General features: G+C 39.5%; 1 protein-coding gene across 4 annotated transcripts in view; it reads right to left on the bottom strand.

Moving 5' to 3' along the window:
* GK5 (glycerol kinase 5) overlaps positions 1-15,421 on the bottom strand; it is a 76,328-nt gene extending 60,907 nt beyond the window's left edge. For 2 of the 4 annotated variants that reach the window (XM_019656955.1, XM_019656954.1), the window contains exons 1-3: positions 15,140-15,421; positions 3,396-3,489; positions 712-787 (exon numbers count right to left, since the gene is read on the bottom strand). In XM_019656955.1, coding sequence (XP_019512500.1) covers positions 712-787; positions 3,396-3,489; positions 15,140-15,301 — 332 coding nt within the window. In that variant the 5' untranslated portion in view covers positions 15,302-15,421. Of the gene's footprint in view, positions 1-711; positions 788-3,395; positions 3,490-8,765; positions 8,872-12,506; positions 12,593-15,139 lie in introns of those variants that run through there. The other 2 variants (XM_019656958.1, XM_019656956.1) reach the window with 2 other exon arrangements.
* Between the last annotated feature and the right edge of the window lie 3,133 nt (positions 15,422-18,554).

An 18,554-nucleotide genomic window follows, 5' to 3' on the forward strand; every position in this document is an offset into this window, starting at 1 on the left:
AATGATGGTGCCAACTTGGGCCAGTGAAGCAACGTCCTCCACAACAAGACTGAAGAACAAAAGGACAGCAACTTGTCTGTTCCCCTTCCCCCAATTCCCCAATAAAAATCTTTAAAAAATAAAAAAAGAATATTCTTTGTAAAATGCAAATTTGGTCACATTACTCTTCTGCTTAACAGATTTTGATAGTTTCCCACTGCTTATGAGAGGCAAACTCCTTATCACAACAAACGGCCTTTCCTAGTCTGGGACCCTGCCTTCCTCTCCAGGTTCATCTCAATCACTCAAAGATTTGAGTGCCTACTATGTGCTGCATACTGTTGTAGGTTTGAAGGACCCAGTGTAAACAGGGCAGACAAAAATCCCAACACTCATGAAACTTCTTACTTCTACGGGAGAGATTTAATAAATAAATATGCAAATAAGTAAAGAAAATTTTTAAGTAATGATAAGTGACATGAAGAAAATAAAATGGAAAAGAAAGGAATGGAGAATTTTAATAACAGCAACAGTTTTTTTGTTATTATTTTATGTAAGTCAAGCCTAGATGACATGCACAGAACATATTTTAATAAGCCAAAAGGTAGGCCTACTTTCATCCATCTTAACAAAGTTCTTAATTCACAAATTTAAAATTCCCCAGATTTCACAGCAGTATATTCACTGTGGTATGAACCCAGAAATAGAGTGCTTATTACACAATGTACTCACTTGTGCCACATAATAAAAGTTGCTCTCTGTGTTGAAATGCCAAGACCAACAATTTGATTCATCTCTATTTCTGCAGCTAAAAATAAAGATAGATAAAACACTTGTTTAAAAGCCAGTGAAGGTTTTTGTTGTAATACTATAGCATGGAAAAGAAATCACTGAGTATAAACTTTGAAAAAAATATCTGGGTTTAGAATTTTAATAACACAATTTGAGTTAATAAAGAAAACATTATTAAGATGACTTTCTAGTATTTTCTTTACTTAAAAGGAAAAAAGGTCATATTCTAATTTTTAAAATGGTCTTTTTGCCTTTAAACATTATTAAAAAAACAAACACTACTGAAAGTCAGTCAGATTGTATTTTTTTCTTGATAATACTAAAAGATCGGATCTTAATTTAAGCCATGATCAACCATAATAGAAACTGGTATATGGTAATAAAGGAAAATCCCTCGGGAAAGTAACATAATTATTGAAGACCAGATCTTATTTTCCACACAAACAGATGCTAGGAGGCAAATAAAAACATAGTTTTTTAAATCCAAATTTCTTAAATTATAGCAACTTGAGTGTTTTTTGTGATATTCTTTTAAAAAAGCATTTTAGGTCCGGCTGAGTGGCGCATTGGTTAAGAGCTGGCTTGGGATGCCAGAGGGCCCCGGTTCGGATCCCATATATGAGAGCCAGTGACACTGCCCTCTACAGCTAAGATGCTGAACAATAGCTCAACTTGGAGCTGGGCTGCTGTGAGTCGCTGGCGACGGCATAGGCTGCAACCCCTGCTGCAGTGGGTTGCCATGGGCTACCATGTGTAGCCAGCAGCCAGCGGGAGTGGCCAGCAGCCGCAGTGAGCAGACATCCAGAAGTCGGCGACTGATCTGCCTCACCCGGGAAGAGTGCAATGATGGTGCCAACTTGGGCCAGTGAAGCAACGTCCTCCACAACTAGACTGAAGAACAAAACCGACAGCAACTTGTCTGTTCCCCTTCCCCCAATTCCCCAATAAAAATCTTAAAAAAAAAAAAAAAGCATTTTATCCCACTGGGCAAATTAGGGACAACTTTAAATTTGAGCACTGAGGATGACAAATAACCCCTATTCTGTACTCCTTCCAAAAATACTTATCCTGAATCTAATCATGTGGAAATAATCAGACAACCCCAAAACGCAGAAAAGTCTACTAAATTGGTCTACAATTTTGAAGACTGTTAATGTCACAAAGAACATGCTGTCGTTGAGAGACTCTACAGACACTACTAAATGCAATGCCTCATTTTGGTTAGATTCTGGATTGAATAAAAAGTTATTAATGAATAAGAGAGTAGGGGATACTGAAGACTAAGTATTAGAAAATATTACCATATTAATATTTAATATCGTGTGTGATAATTGCATTATGGTGATACAGGAGGATACTTTTTTTCTTTGGAAATAATGCAGAAGTATTTAGGAATAACAGATTATTATGTCACAACCAATCCTCAAATGGATCAGCCAAAAAAAGTTTATAGAGGATGGTACAGTAAACATTGTAAAACATGTCTGAATCTTGGAGAAAATTATACAGGTGTTCAATGTACTATTCTTGCAAATTTTGTATAGGTTTTGAAATATTTCAAACCAAAAAGGTGAGGAGAAGCAATTCAGCCAGGAAAAAGAAGTAAAAGACCAAAAGACCGTTTAGAATTTACATCTACAAGTCATCTTTCATCGTGTTCTTAAAGAAGGTTGCATTGAAAACTTCTTAAAGAGCTGAGATTTCAGACCACGGCTATCGCCAGGAAAGCACTCTGCATCAAGAAATTACACACAAAAAAAACAAAAGTTTGTTTTACAATCAAGGTTATTCAATTGTAACTTCTATCAACGGGAACTGTGTGTTGTAACTTTGTTTATAACCTGCTAGTATTTTGTACACAACAGAAAATCCAATAGGCACTAGCTACAACCTAGAATGAAGGTGGAAGGTGAGCCTTTATACTGCGGCTGGAAAAACCTTAAACCAGAGAACAGAACTGCTGTTATCCCTCCTGGACAAAGTGGTTCACTGTAAACTGCAAAAGTCCCCTAAAAAATACTGGGAAACTGTTGTGAAAGGAAAACTGCAAAATGGAGTTAATATTGTCAAGAGAACAACCTAAAATGGAGCCAGCAGGACTCCAGGAAGCTGAGCTAACTCATTCCTTCCAAGTGAAACTAAACTTTTGAACTTGCCTAAACCAAACAGCTACATCCTGATACATGTGTACTTCCTGGAACTGGCTCTGCATCATTGATCTCTCTACTACAAAATAAAATGTTCACCTAGCAATAGACATAAGCAATTAGTCATGTATAGAGCACAGTGTAAGTCTGCCTGACAGCACCAATCTCAGTTCCTTCAAAGCAACTTGTGCCCGTTTTCTGTCTTTATAAACTATGTCCCTTTCACGCTCAGAATACAGTTGGGGTTTCTAACCAAACTTACGTTTCTGAATTGCAACTCTTAAAAGACCCCAAATGAAACTTTCATTTGCCTTGCCATTCTTGGTCAAAACGGATTGACACTGTGACCCCAATAAAATACTATATGTATAATTATAACTTAGGAAACCCACAAAATTCTACCGATGCCTGCGGAAAACTCTTGTTACAAACAAAACATATTTTACTAACTATTTTTATTTTTATAAATCCAATTACCTTTGACAGATTCTTTTATTACAGCAACAAATTGAAGCCAGAGAATGTCAGGATCAATTTCAACCCAGCCAATTTGAGGATAAAGACTTTCTACCTATGGAAAAGAGAAGAGTATTCGTTAAAATCACTAACAATATGATTTTATTATCTAATTCATTTTTATTGTTAAGGTGGAAAAAAATACATATATGAAATTAAAAAGGACACACCAAAATAACAGTAGTTTTCATTAGTTCATGAGTTGACACAGAAGATTTTAGCTTTATTTAATCTTTATCTTTATTTTCCAAGTTTATTTTATTTTCCAAGTTTTCTATAAGAAGATGTGTTATTTGTGTAATAAGAAAAAAGTCAGACTTTTAAAATACAAAAATTAACAAATCAGCAAGTTCTCGTTGATTATGGTGGCACAAGCACAGGCCACCCTGTCTCCCCCACTGAATACAGTTACAAAACCCTGACAAAATGCACAGAGCAGCTATTTGTGGACTCAAAAAGGTATATAGGGGCAAAGTGGGTTTGAAGAATTCAAGTACCACTGAGCTGGTGGTAAGTTTCCCACTTTTCTTCTGGTATCCCCTGGCCTGGACTCAAGGAAGCCGCAAAAACCAGCAGTGGGTAGCAGCTGCAGTGGAAACCCCAGGAGAAGCTCTCTTTTCTGGCTAACACTCAGAGGGAATGGGAGAAATCTCCCAATTTCTTTCCTTTTTTACCCCTTGTCTTGATACTTTTGGACCCAGGTTATCACGTAGTGGTGGCTGCAGCAGTAACCACAGCACCTAAAATATTGAGGGAGGTAAAACTTCCTCTCCAATCAGAGGAGCTAGGGGTCCAAGAGGGTAAGGTGGAACCCCCATGGCTTTTACCTCTCTCTGTGCTCCTGATACCTAGCCCTGTGTGGGCGTACAAAGTGCTTGGCAGAATAGGTAATGAAAGCTCCAGCTGTCTTTCAAGAGGACTCAAAGAGCAGTAGGAAGATCTCAGAGAAGGAGTAGCTTCAGAAAGCTACTCTAGAAGGTGTGTATGATTCCCTAGACTCACCTAGAAGGTGTACATGTGTAAGTGTAACCTAAACAGTAGAGCACAGATGTAAAAAACAGAACTACGGGAGAGACCATGGCCCAGGTCCCAGACTAACCACTTGGTAGCACATACACAGGGCATATTCAAATAGTACTATGAAGGTTTTGAAAAGAGAACTGACATTGAAACCCAAGTCCACAGAAGGCTGGTCAGAATTTGTAGCCTGAACCCAACTGCATTAATTGCCTGCTAAAAGAAACATATCAACATTCATCATAGGATTTACACAAGACCCAGAGTCTTATACCATGATATTCAAAGTGTCCAGGACACAATCCAAAATTACAAAATACATGAAAACCAGAAAAATCTCAACTCACATAGAAGATAATCAATAGATACCAACGCCAAGATGACACAGATATCTGATAAATGTTTAAAGCAGCTATTATAAAAGTGCTCTAAGAAGTGAGGGTGAATTCTTTTGAAACAAATGGAAAGATAGAAAGTCTCAGCAAAGATATAAAAAACATGAAGAAAAACAAAATGAAATTTTTAGAATTGAAAAAATACAGAAATGAAGGGAGTGGGAGAAATGGAGAGAGATGCTGGTCAAAGGGTACAAACTTTCAGTTATAAGATGAATAAATTCTGAAGACCTAATGTATAGCATGGTAAATATAGCAGTTAATAATGTATTGTACACTTGAAATTTGCTAAGAGAGTAATTCTCAAGTGTTCTGAACACACACACACACACACACACACACACACACACAGTAATCTTGTGAGGTGATAGGTATGTTAATTAGCTTGATTGTGGTAATCATTTCACAATGTATATATATACTAAACATCATGTTGTATACCTTAAATATATACAACTTTTACTTGTCAAACAATTTAAAAAATATATAACCATTAAAATAAAAAACATACAGGGGCAGCTGGGTGGCTCAGTTGGTTAGAGTATGTGCTCTGAACAACAAGGTTGCTGGTTTGACCCCCACAGGGCCACTTTGAGCTGCGCTCTCCTAAAACAAACAAACAAACAAACAAAACATACTGGATGGGCTCAATAGAACGGAGACAGCAGGAGAATGTCAAAAAACCTGAAGATAGATCAATGGAGATTATCTAATCGGAACAACAGAGAGAAAAACTTTGGAGAAAATGAATAAAGCCTGAGGGAATCTGTGGGAAAAGAGCAAAAGATCTAATATTTATGTCATCAGAGTCCCCAAAGAAGAAAAGAAAGAGTTCCATGCAGAAAAAAATTAATTCAGGGTCGTAATAGAGCTAAAAACTTCACAAGTTCAGTGAAAGATTTAAAATCTATATATTCTAGAAGGTTAGAAAACTCCTAACAGGATAAGTTCAAAGCCTTACACTTCCAGATTTAGAATAGTTAAAATGATGAAAACCAAAAACAAAGAAAAAAGTTTGAAAGCAGCCAGGCTCATTATATGTGCAAACAATGATTGGGATGACTGTAGATTTTTTATCAGAACCACGAAGGCTAGGAGAAAGTAGCTCAACATTTTCAGTGCTAAAAGAACTGTCAAAATCCCAGTAGGACTTTTTGTAGATATAGACATGATGATTCTAAAATTTATATGGAAAGTCAAAAGAACTGAGATAGCCAAATGAATGTTGAAAAGAATAAAATTGGAGGAATCACACCCAACTTCAAGACTTACTATAAAGCTATAGTAATCAAAAAGATATGATACTAGCATAAAAACAAACAAATAGGTCAACGGGACAGAATAGAATGCAGAAATAGACCTACTCAAATATGGCTAATTGATTTTTGACAAATGTACTGGGCAATTCAATGGAGAAAAGATAGTTTTTTCAACAGAGTTGGAAAAATTTATAATATCCATGTGCAACAAAAATTAACTTTAACCTAAACCTCGTATTTTATACAAAAATTAACTCAAAAGGGATCATAGCTCTAAATGTAAAAGTGTGACTTGGAGCTAGAAGAAGAGTTCTTAGACATGACACCAAAAGTATCATTCATAAAACAAAAAAATTATAAATTGGACTTCATCAAAATTAAAAATATCTGCTCTGCAAAAGATACTGTTAAGAAAATGAAAAGACAAAGTACAGACTGGTTGAAGATATCTGTAAATCACACATCCAATACAGGAATTATATCCAGAATATATAAAGAAATCTCAAAACTCAACAATAAGAAAACAAACCTAATTAAAAAATGGGCAAAAGACTAGAAGAGGCACTTCAGCAAAGAAGATATATGGACAGCAAATATGCACATGAAAATATTCAACATCATAGCCTTTAGGGAAATGCAAGTCAAAAACCAAATGAGACTACACATGAAACTAATATTAATTAATTAATTAATTAATTTAAAAAAACAAACACCAAATGAGACACTACTACATCTATTAGAATGCATGAAATTAAAAAAAAAACACATCAATAATATCAAGTGTTGGTGAAGAACAAATAGAACTCTTACACATTGCTGGTGGGAATGCAAAATGGTATAGCTACTCTGGAAAAGTTGGGTAATTCCTTCTTAAATTAAACATTTACTCACCATCTAACCCAACAATCCCACTCCTACATATTTATTCTAAAGAAATAAAAACTTACATACACATTAAAAATCTATGGGCCGGCCGAGTGGCGCATTGGTGAAGAGTTGGCTTGGGATGCCAGCTCTGAGCAGCAGGGCCCCAGTTCAGATCCCACATGGGGGCCAGTGACACTGCCCTCTACAACTAAGATGGTGAACAACAGCTTGACCTAGAGCTGGGCTACCACAAGTCGCTGGCGACAGCGTAGGCTGCAGCCCCTGCTGCAGTGGGCTGCCATAAGCTACCGTGTGTGGCTGGCAGCCAGCGTGAGCCAAGAGCCGCTGTGAGCAGCCGTCCAGAGGCCAGCGACTGATCTGCCTCACCCAGGTAGAGCGCAATGATGGTGCCAACTTGGGCCAGTGAAGCGACGTCCTCCACAACTAGACTGAAGAACAAAAGGACAGCAACTTGTCTGTTCCCCTCCCCCGATTCCCCAATAAAAAAACCTAAAAATAAAATCTATAAAAATGTTAATAGAAGCTCTATTAAAAATCACCAGAAACTGGAACTAACCCACATGTACTTCAATGGTGAATTAATGTGATACATCTATAATGGGTTACTACTCAGAAATAAAATGAATGGACTACTGATACACACAAAAATGTGGACAAATCTCAAAGGAATTATGCTTAAAAAATAAACCAATCTCCAAAGGCTATTTACTGTATTGTTTCACTTAAATGACATTCTCAAAAAGAAAAGAAAAAAACTATAGTCATGGAAAATAGATCAGTGGTTATTAGAGGCTAGGTGGAGGAAGAGGGTTATAGCACAAGGGAGTTAGCACAAAGGGCTAGCACAAGAGAGTGTTTTGGATTACTCCTATACATGTGCTAAAACTCACAGAAGGTATTCGCCAAAGTCAGTTTTACTGTATATTAGTTTTAAAAATACAATAAAAAGAATCTATGGCTTCAGGTTAAAATGATGGCTTGAACATATGCATTTTATCTCTAATTTCTCTCAAGACTCAAAATAGAAACATTAAGAAGTTTTACACAGAAGGACAATGAGAAGAGAGCAAACAGTGTCAGACCATGTTTTAACAAAATTTTTTAATATCAACAGTGAGTAGGTGGTGGTACATGGCCAAACACAGGGGAGAAAACTGATACCTCACTTCCTGCTCAGATTAACCACATCTCTGCTCAACCTCTGGCAGATATTCTAGGGTAGAACCCTAAAAATCACAGGTACCTCCAGAGGCTGGGATGCCAGATGGGGCTAAACAAAGGATTGGTTCAAAGTCTTTTATAAGCATATCCAATTCCTCTCCTACAGCCAGATTACTGCCCCTCCCTAGCCAGGCAGAAGGTAAGAGGTCTGTGGGGACTGAACCAGAGAAGTTCTTTTCTTGCAAATATACTAGCTCAGAGATAGCTGAGTAGGGTAAGACGTGGTACTGAAAATATGAACAGATAACCACCCATAGATGACCATTTAAGGAAAATCTCTAACATGTAAGAAGAGTCCAAAATAAGAGAAAAAAGGAACTCTGAGGAAACAGTGATGATGTGGGGAACATGATGGTAATATGAGAAAAGAGTCCAGGGAGCTCATCAGAAACAAACAGATCTAACAAAATCTATTCCCCTTCTATCAAATAATATTTCTGTTCAGTCTATGTAAGACTTCCATGACTACAGACTGTAAAGGCTCAAATGCAATAAATACTTCCTCACTCCAAAAAACTCAATATCGATATCATCATTTCAAGTCTACAAACCTCCAGACTTGATGGTAGCACTCCAGGGTCACTTCCCTCAACTGCACCAACCTGGAAAGCTCACTGTCCCCAAACATGTCATAGTAGTAAAATCATATCTGCTCCCCTACCGAAGGAAAATCATACCAAAATTAGATCAAGAATATAATCAAAGCTAAGAAGAAAAACTGTTTTGTTGATTAGAAACAAAAGACAACAACCAGATTTTTTCAAGAGTATACAGAGGATACGTAGTATTAGCAATTCCACTGTTCTCTTTGGAGTGGCCTTTCTGTCCTTTCAGCCAAGATGTTATCTTTCATGGTTTCTTCATAATGGCATGATGTTCTTCACAATAGGAAACATGATGATAAACTTCTTCCATTTTTAAAAACTAAAAATATCAAATATTCACATCTAGGATTTTCAACTCTAAATACTATTTTAGTATATAAAACCAATATTTAAGAGTCCATGGAAAGATTTTTTTTAAAATACAAATAATAGGAAAAGGCTAAAAGTGTATCTCTGCTGTTAAAAAAATGAATTCCAGAGAAATAAAATTGAAGTCTTCTGAGAGGCCAAGTACTAGCCTGCTAATTAAGGGTTCACAATTGGGGTTCAATTTTAACTAAAAGACCAACACAGCCTATTTTGTTCTTGTCCTTAATGGGTAATCTTTTCAGTTGTTCGTTCTCTTTCTTTTTAAAGCTATTTATTTGGCAATATCAATCAAGTTGTATACTAAAAGGTTTGAGGTTTCTATTATATAGTCTCTTCATCAAAATATTAGTAGAGGTATAATTTTTGATTGAGAAAAATACAAGTTCTGTGTCTAACCCATAGAGTCCCATGAAGCAAACTGAATTTCTAATAATATTTTAATTAACTACAACTCAATTATTTATTTTATACCCCTGATGTAATAAACCAGATGCTAAGTGGAAATATAGGTTAATAAGACACTTTCCCAAAGAACTCAAACTAAAGGACCAGTTGTTTGCTTGTTTTTTTCTAATTTATTTTTTTTTTCAAGCTTCAGATATTTATTAATCAGTATAAACCTCAACATAATACATCAACTTGATTTTGTGCATTTGGAGGGGAAATATTTCCTGGTTAAGTGGAAAATTGTGCGGATGACTTCTGGAAGACCTTCATTTTAAGCAGCTTTACAGTGAAACATTTTATTTGGAAGTCTGCACCTTCTTTCTTCAGTTTGCTATAATCTATATTCACTGAGTAGAACTTGTATTGTGTCCCAACAGACATCTGGATTGAACAATGCCAGGAGCAAGACATACAGCTCTGCCCAGTACCTCCGGCTCCAATACATACAAGGAGAGGGGTCAAGCTTGGATGCTTCTTTGCCTGCCCAAGGATTTGGTGCAGCATGGTTGCAATGGTGGGCACAGAAAAACAAAACTGCAAGGCCCAGGACTAGGTAGTCTCTGCCTTTTTTTCCTAATTTTTAATTCATTATGGACCAACAATTCTTAAGACACAATTTAAATGGGCATCTGGTCAAGATGACAGAGTAGGTAAATACTGTGCTCACCTCCTTTGACCACAAAAAAAGTTACAATTAAATTATAGAACCACCACCCTTGAGAATCACTAGCTGAAGACTAGCTGAACAGAATTCCCATTAACTAAGAATATAAAGAAGAAGCTATGTCAAGACTGGTAGAAGGGACAGAGATTCAAAAGAAGCTGGTCCCACACATGTGTGGCTATTAAATATCCAGAAATACCCCCTGAGGAGCGACGGGCCTCAGCCCCACAACAGGCTCCCCAGCCTAAAACACCTGCTGAGAAGGAGTCCCCATGACATCTGGCTGCAAAAATCAGCAGGTATTCCATCCAGATGAGACAAAGGACTGCTGTAGAATCTGGCTTTCTCTTAAAGGGCCCAAGCACAGATCTACTCACTCTCAAACAATTGCCCTAAGCTCCAGTGAAGGGATGGCCAAATAGTATGAAACTAGAAATCAACCACAAGAAGAAAACTGAAAAACACACAAACACATGGAGGCTAAATAACATGCTACTAAACAGTGTGTGGATTAACAATAAGCTCAAGGAAGAAATCAGAAGATACATTCAGACAAATGAAAATGAAAACATAACAATGCAAAATCTATGGAACACAACCAATGCAGTTTTAAGAGGAAAATTCATAGCAAAATACACCTACGTCAAGAAATAAGAAACATCTCAAATAAACAATCTAAACTTACACCTAAAGGAACTAGAAAAAGAACAGAAAGCAAAGACAAAAGTGAGTAAAAGGAAGGAAATAATAAAGATCAAAGCAGAAATAAATGAAATAGAGTAAAAAAAAATACAAAAGATTAATGACCAAGAGCTAGTTCTTTGCAAACGTAAACAAAATTGATAAATCTTTAACCAGACTCAACAATGAGAGAGAGAGAGAGAGAGAGAGAGAGAGAGAGAGAGAGAGAGAGAGAGAGAGCCATAATACATAAACTCAGAAATGAAAAAGAAGTGAAAACCAACACTGCCTAAATACAAAGGGTTTTAAGAAAATACTACAAACAATTATATGCCAATGAATTGGACAACTTGGAAGAAATGGATAAATTCTTGGAAAAATACAATCTTTCAAGACTGAATCAAGAAGAAACAGAATCTGAACAGACCTATAACTTAATGAGATCAAATCAGTAATCAAAAAGCTCCCAACAACAAAAGTCCTGGACCGGATGGCTTCACAGGTGAATTGTACCAAACATTCAAAGAAGAATTAATACTTATTCTTTGCAAACTATTCCAAAAAGTTCAAGAGGCGGGAAGGCTCCCAAGTTCATTTTACAGGGCCAACAATACTCTGATTCAAAAACCAGACCAAGACATTACAAAAAGAAAAACAACAAAAAAAAGAAAATTATTCACCAATATTCCTGATGAACGTATTGGGTCATCAGGAAAGTCATTTTTGCATTGAAAAACATAGAAAAATACGTCATGACTTTCCCAATGATCCAACAGATGCAAAAATCCTCAACAAAATATTAACAAATGAAATTCAGCAAGACATTTAAAAGATCATACACCTAGGCCGCCCAAGTGGCTCATTGGTTAAGAGTTGGCTTGGGAGCACAAACTCTGAGCAGCAAGGCCACCAGTTCAGATCTCACATGGGTCAGTGACACTGCCCTCTATAGCTAAGATGGTGAACAACAGCTTGACCTGGCTGGGCTGCTCTGAGTCACAGGTGACGGCGTAGACTACAGCGAGGCTGCAGTGGGCTGCCGTAAGCTACTGTGAGTGGCCAGTAGCTGGCATGAGCAGCTGGCAGTCAGCGTGAGCTGCTGTAAGCCTCCGTGAGCCACTGTCCAATGGCCAGCGACCGATCTGCCTCAGCTGGGAAGAGCGCAATGATAATACCACCATGGACCAATGAAGCGACATCCTCCACAACTAGACTGAAGAACAAAAGGATAGCAACTTGTCTGTTCTCCTTCCCTCAATTCCCCAGCACTGTTCCCCTCCCCCAATTCCCCAATAAAATCTTAAAAAAAAACAAAAAAGATCATACACCATGAACAAGTGGGATTTATTCCTTGGATGCAAGTTTGGTTCACTATCCACAAATCAGTTCATGTGACACATCACATAAATGAAATGAAGGATAAAAATCATGTGATCATAACAATAGATGTGGAGAAAGCATTTGTCAAAATCCAGCATCCATTTTTGATAAAAGCTCTCAGCAAAGTGGGAATAGAAGGAACATACCTCAACATAATAAAGGTCATACATGACTAAGCCACAGCTAATATCGTACTCAATGGTGAAAATATGATTTCATTTATATGTGGATTCTGAAAAACAAAATAAACGAACAAACTCATAGATACAGAGAACAAACTGATGGTTGCCAGATGGGAGGGAGGTTGGATGGTTGGGTGATAAAGGTGAAAGGATTAAGAAATACAAATTGGCAGTTACAAAATAGTCACGGGGATGTAAAATACAGCATAGAGAATATAATCATAATATTGTAATGACTATGTATAGTGCCAGTTGGTACTAGATTTAGGAGTGGGATCACTTCATAAGTTATATAAATGTCTAACCACTATGCTATACACCTGAATTGAATATTGATTGTCAACTGCAGTTAAAAAAAATTAAGACACAATTAAAACAACTTTCTAGGAAAAAATTACATACAAAATAAAATCCCAAATGTTTTATTATTAAGGTCAATAAACATAAAATTACTCTGCCAAATTGCTATGCCAGTTTCTATTTCATATATTCCTTATCTCAACTGCAGCAGCCCAGGAATCACACTTTAAGAAGCACTACTGTGGGCCAGCCAAGTGTCTCAGTTGGTTAAGAACGCGCGCTCTGAGCAACAGCGTGGCTGGTTAGATTCCCACATGGGCCAGTGAGCTGCACCCGAGCTGAGCTGCCGCTGAGCTGCCAACAGGTGGCAGGATGGCTCAGCTGGTGAGAGCATGTGCTCCTAACAATAAGGTTGCCAGTTTGATTCCCACATGGGATAGTGGGCTATGCCCACCTGCAACTAAGATTAAACACAGAACCTTGAGCTAAGTTGCCCTGAGCTGCCGAATGTTGGCTGAATGGCAACTGGACTTGGAGCTGAGCTAGCTGCATCCTCCACAACTAAGATTGAAGGACAACTTGGCTGTTCCCTTTCCCCAATTTCCCAACACTGTTCCCCTTTCCCAATTCCCCAATAAAGAAATGAAAAATAAAAAAAGGCACTGTGTAAAATTCCTTCTACAGTTTGAGAGGCATTGGTATAAACTCCTTAACCTAAGAGAGTGCTTCCTCCTTTGAGGGCAGGGACTTTTTGTCTTTTTATTTAAAATTTTTATTTATTTGTACTTTTTTTATTTTTAATAAAATGCTTTTTGCATATTACTCACTTATCTTTCCAGATACCTTACCCACAGTTTAGAGTCTGAGCGAACCATTCTATTTTCCTGCTACAGCAATCTTGATTCATCTTTGAGATTTTTACTTCATTTCTAAAAAAACTAATGATTCGCCTCAGATAATATAACAACTGTGAAATCTTGTATCTTCTAACAATTTGTCTCCCTTTGGTTCCAAATACTTCCATTCCTTTTATAAAAACATCACTGCTTAAAACAGAAGTACTTTGTGTTTAGAATTATAAGAGAGACTGTGTGAAAAGTATCATTGTGTTGTGATAAAGACTCATAAAAAGATAAGAAGGACACAGATAGATGCTGAGGGACAGTGTGGGCCTTTCATTTGTCCCTTCCAGTTGGTGTAGACACGGGGTGTGCGGGGTGGGTGGGCAGTGTTCTTGCACAGGTAACCAGAGAAGGGACCAAGGAGCTGCTGTAGTCCCAGCTCACTGTCCTGGTCCCAAAACCAGAATGGAAATCTAATATTTCCTCAGAAACAAATGCTCAAAGCTGTCATTTGGGTAGACCTGGCCCTGGAAAACCGCTGTGGTTGAAAAACACTTCTAAGAGGGTTGGAAGAAGGGTGGGAATGGAGCAAACTGGGAGTCCAGTGCTGTGGGAATGGTCTAGGTAACTAATGAATGTCCTGACCTTGCTGACATAAAAAGATGCTGGTATTGGAAAGAAGAGTAAATGGTAACACCACATCCAATCAACATTTTTGGTACTCAGGAAATAGTGTAGAAATCTGCACTTCATTAAAATGGGAACAGGAGAATACCAGCTGGTTAGCTGCTTTACTAATAGCATGAATTTACTAATAACAACAATCTATAACTTGCTAAGTTCCTCAAATCAAAAAAAGATATTTTTACGAATTCTCAAAAATGGGAAGGAGTAAAGTAGTGACACTACAGACTTCAAAAGTTGTCCAATGTTTCCCATATCTATGGATATCAGTTACTCATGTGAGGAATCCGCAGTTGGAGAAGTAGTTTCTAATGATAACAACTTAAGAATGGACAATAAAGTTCGATTCTATCAAGATGTGAAATTTTAAAATGTAAATGAAGACAGGTTGGATGTCTATCACGGAAGTGCAGGAAAAACCAAGCAAGTCACAAAGCACCCGTTGGCTGAGTAACTGCAGCCCGCTCTGCTCTGCAAGTCACCTACGGCCTGAGGGGCAAATCCCAGGTGACAGGAATGACAGTGAATGGCCTTGGCTCACAAACCGGACCCCTCCTGCCCTCAGCCAGGGCAGGAAGGGAGCGCGGATTCCAGCCCTGCCCAGGGCGGGAACGAGATCTGGCCAGTCCCAGCACGCCACTCAGGCCCCGGGACGCTGCAGGTGGCCGCGTCCAGGCCGGATGAGACGGACCCGCCCGCTCCCCTTCTGCGACCGGATCTCGGGAATCTGTGCGACCCTGACCCACAGCCCCGACGCCCGCTCCCTGTCACCTTCTGGGCGCTGGAGCCACGGATCCGCCCCGCGCGGTCATAGACGTGGCAGCGGATCACTGAGCTGCCCACGTCCAGTCCCAGCACAAAGCCTGCGCGAGGGGTATCCGGCGCGCACTGCTCCGCGCGCCCCTGTTCCGGGACCCTGGGCAGCCCAGGCATTCCGAACCCGCAAGCCTCTCCGAGCAGCCGCCTATCCAGCGGGCGCGTTACAAAGACCAGCACTTCAGCGGCCGAGCGCGCCCCACCGGGTCGCCGCCCCAGGCCCGCCCCTCCGCCAGATCCGGGAGGCGGCCCCGCCCCTGCCGCGGGCCCCGCCCCGACGCCGTGACGGCACGGCTGCGCAGTGAACCTCTTGAGCCGCGCGCTCAGGCGGGCCTACCGCGTGAGGCCTTTGGGGGTCGAGCTACGGGGTCGTAGCTCAGCGACGCAGCCTGGTTCTCCAAAGGCCGATCCCTTTTAGCGTTGACCTGACCCTTAGTTTTAATCATCTTCCTCGTAAGCTCCCTGACGCAATACGTGCGTTTCTTTTAACCCTAGTTATATTTTATGAATCTGTTATGAAAACGTTACCTGAAAAATGGAAAATTCAGCAGAAAGTATTTATTAGTAAACCAAGACTTCTCTCCCCAGAAATCTTGGTAAAATTTGAACATATAATATACATCAATAAGTACTTGCTAAATTACATAACACAATGAGTAAGACCTTCTCAGCTCTCGGATGCCCTCCTACTTCCAAGAAAACTAGTCACTCTTTCCTGCCTTGAGTAACCAACTGTCCCGGTTTGCCCTGAGGAGTTTTTTGAAACAGAACTTTCAGTGCTAAAACCAGGACAGTCCTCAATACTCAGAGGCTCTTGGTCCACAGGTGGTTTCCTTTGGGACACTGGTGTAGCATGTTCAGATGTCAGCCATCTTTTAGACAGTGAGCTCCACGAGGACAGAGATGGGGCCTTAATGTTTCTTCCTCCAAGACACACAAAGCAACTACTCCATGAACGAATTAATATGTGCAAGTCTCTATCAGACTCATCTTCTGCCTGACTTGGCCATAAGACACAGAGGGCAGAGAGCCCTTCCTAATTCCTGCAATTAATTTGGGCATGCTGTCATATAACCACCAAGGCAGACCTTGCAGTGTGTAAGGGAGATGTGGAGTCTCACTGGCTGCAGGAAGTCTGGTATCTGGAATACCACAACTGAGCCCTGGATGTCCACATGCACATCAAGCTACCTCCTTTCTCTCAGCCCTTGTTTATGAGCCTAACCTAATTTGGACTGGGTTCCTACCTCAGTTTCCTGATCTGTACCTCCACTCCTGACTGTGTCTGGAGCTGGAGCCTGAATACCACTGTGGGACAGAGGTGGACATACCATGAAGTTAATGAAGTGTACACTTCCTGTCCCTCACTTGCATGGGCCCCTGCCAAGGCCCTGAGAAGAGCCCTGGCAAACTGTTCAGAGTGCTGTGCTTTATAGCATTTGCAAAAGTGAATAAATTTTGTATTTTTAAATTTTTTTTATTATTTTGCTTAAAGTGGGCCCCCAAATTGTATAAGTTTCAGGTCTCATAAAACCATAGTCATTTCCACCATTATACAGTCCTCAGAAATTCCTTCTTTCTCAAGGCCTGGACTCCCTCTTCTGGCCCCCCACGTGGTAGTCTGGAATGTTGCCATGCATCACTCTGAGTGCCATCCACCCCAACTCACTCCTCTGAACCACCTGAATACTGACATCAGCTGGGATCATGTCTGTTCTCCCTACACAACTCTGAGTAGTAATGGTTTTAAGCACTGGCTTCTCTCCTCTGAGCCAACCTAAGATCCAGCCCCTGCTTATTCTTCACCAATGTTCCACTGAGGTCCTTGCCTGGGTTTGCTGCTAAGCCCTTTCACTCCCTGAAGCAGTCAAACCAGAAGGAATGAGATCCAAGAACTTCAAATTTTCAGGCCTAATGCCCATCAAGATCTGAAAATAATTGAGAAATTTGGGTCAGACCAAAATCAAGGGGAAAATCAAGGTAGAATAAGTATGCCAAAAAAACCAGACTAGAAGAGTCACTGCATAACTCAAACAAATAAACAAAAACTTAGTTACATGCTTCCTGGCAAATAAAGCATAAAGGGAAATATGAATTTTGTATCTGTCAGAAACAAGGAAGTCATGTGAGTAACTGCTGTGGCAATCACGGCAATTGTACTTACATGTACATTCCTATATGTTCTCTCAATTAATTCTCTCCAGAGCCCAGAGAAAGTCAGTGTTGTCACAGGAGGGAATAACTGCTCACTCAAAGTTGTATGGCTAGTCCATGATGAACGCAGGAGCCTGCCCCTATGCAGTGGTTCTTTAGAGTGCCTGAATCCTCAACTTGGTCTGGAGATAAACAACACGAGCTTATCCTGCCACCCGATTACTCTTTACAGACCCCACAGCATGGCTGCCAGCACGTGTGGAAGGTTTCTTCCAGTCTTAGCAAGGAGGTTGCTGAATAGGCACATGGCCCGTCTAAACCCTGAGGGGGCCCTGGCAGAAGTGGTGGCCTCTTCCTAGCAGAGCTGCTGGGAGTCTTAGAAAGGGTTACCATCTAATCTAAGGGAAACCAGAGTCACACCTGCCACAGCTGCCCAGGTTTATGCCCCATCTCCATGCCCTTAAGAGGCATCCAGTGTCAGAAACTTGAGCAGGCTCATTTCTCCACCTCTTTAATTATCCCCTCCTGAAGTGTATTAAGTAACAGAAAATCTTTTCATTCACTCACTTATCTGTAAATGTGGGAGGGGAAGGAACCACATAAGGCACAGGTCTGTTAACCTGCCTTTTATGTTTATGAACATCCAGAGGCTGGGAAGTTCTAAAGAGAGGCCATTGTGTAAGAAGAACATTCTACTTCCCTTTCTCATTTCAGTTATCCTGTTTCACTCGTGGTCAGAAGCCTTTGTTATTCAACTAGGGACCTTATATTTTGTAAAATCTCAAATGAATGAGTTTTGTGAGTTAAGACTTAAACCATATTAGAGAATGGCTGAAAACATTCTTTAATTTGTGGATACAAATAACACTTTGTTTCTTGAAGAAAATTTAGAATTATTGTATAAGGCAATTAAAAATCCAAAGTAAACAATGGCACTTCAGAAGGAAATTGACAAATAAGCCATTACTAGTACTAAAGTTTTCAGTAATAAAGATTTCAGCCCTTGGGCTAAGAATAAACCAAATTAAAAACAGAAATCCCTCCCCACATATTGCTTAGCTTCTGTTGGCATTCTTTTCTTCCCAAATACCATAGGATTCTTTTTTTTTGTTTTTGGTTTTTGACAATGATTTTCTTTCTGCACTTTGAAAATATTGTTATGTTGGCTTCTAGCTGTTATTTCTAATGAGAAGTCGGCTGCCAGTCAAGTTCTCAT

This window comes from Hipposideros armiger, unplaced genomic scaffold (assembly GCF_001890085.2).
Source record: "Hipposideros armiger isolate ML-2016 unplaced genomic scaffold, ASM189008v1 scaffold_270, whole genome shotgun sequence".
NCBI lineage: Eukaryota > Metazoa > Chordata > Mammalia > Chiroptera > Hipposideridae > Hipposideros > Hipposideros armiger.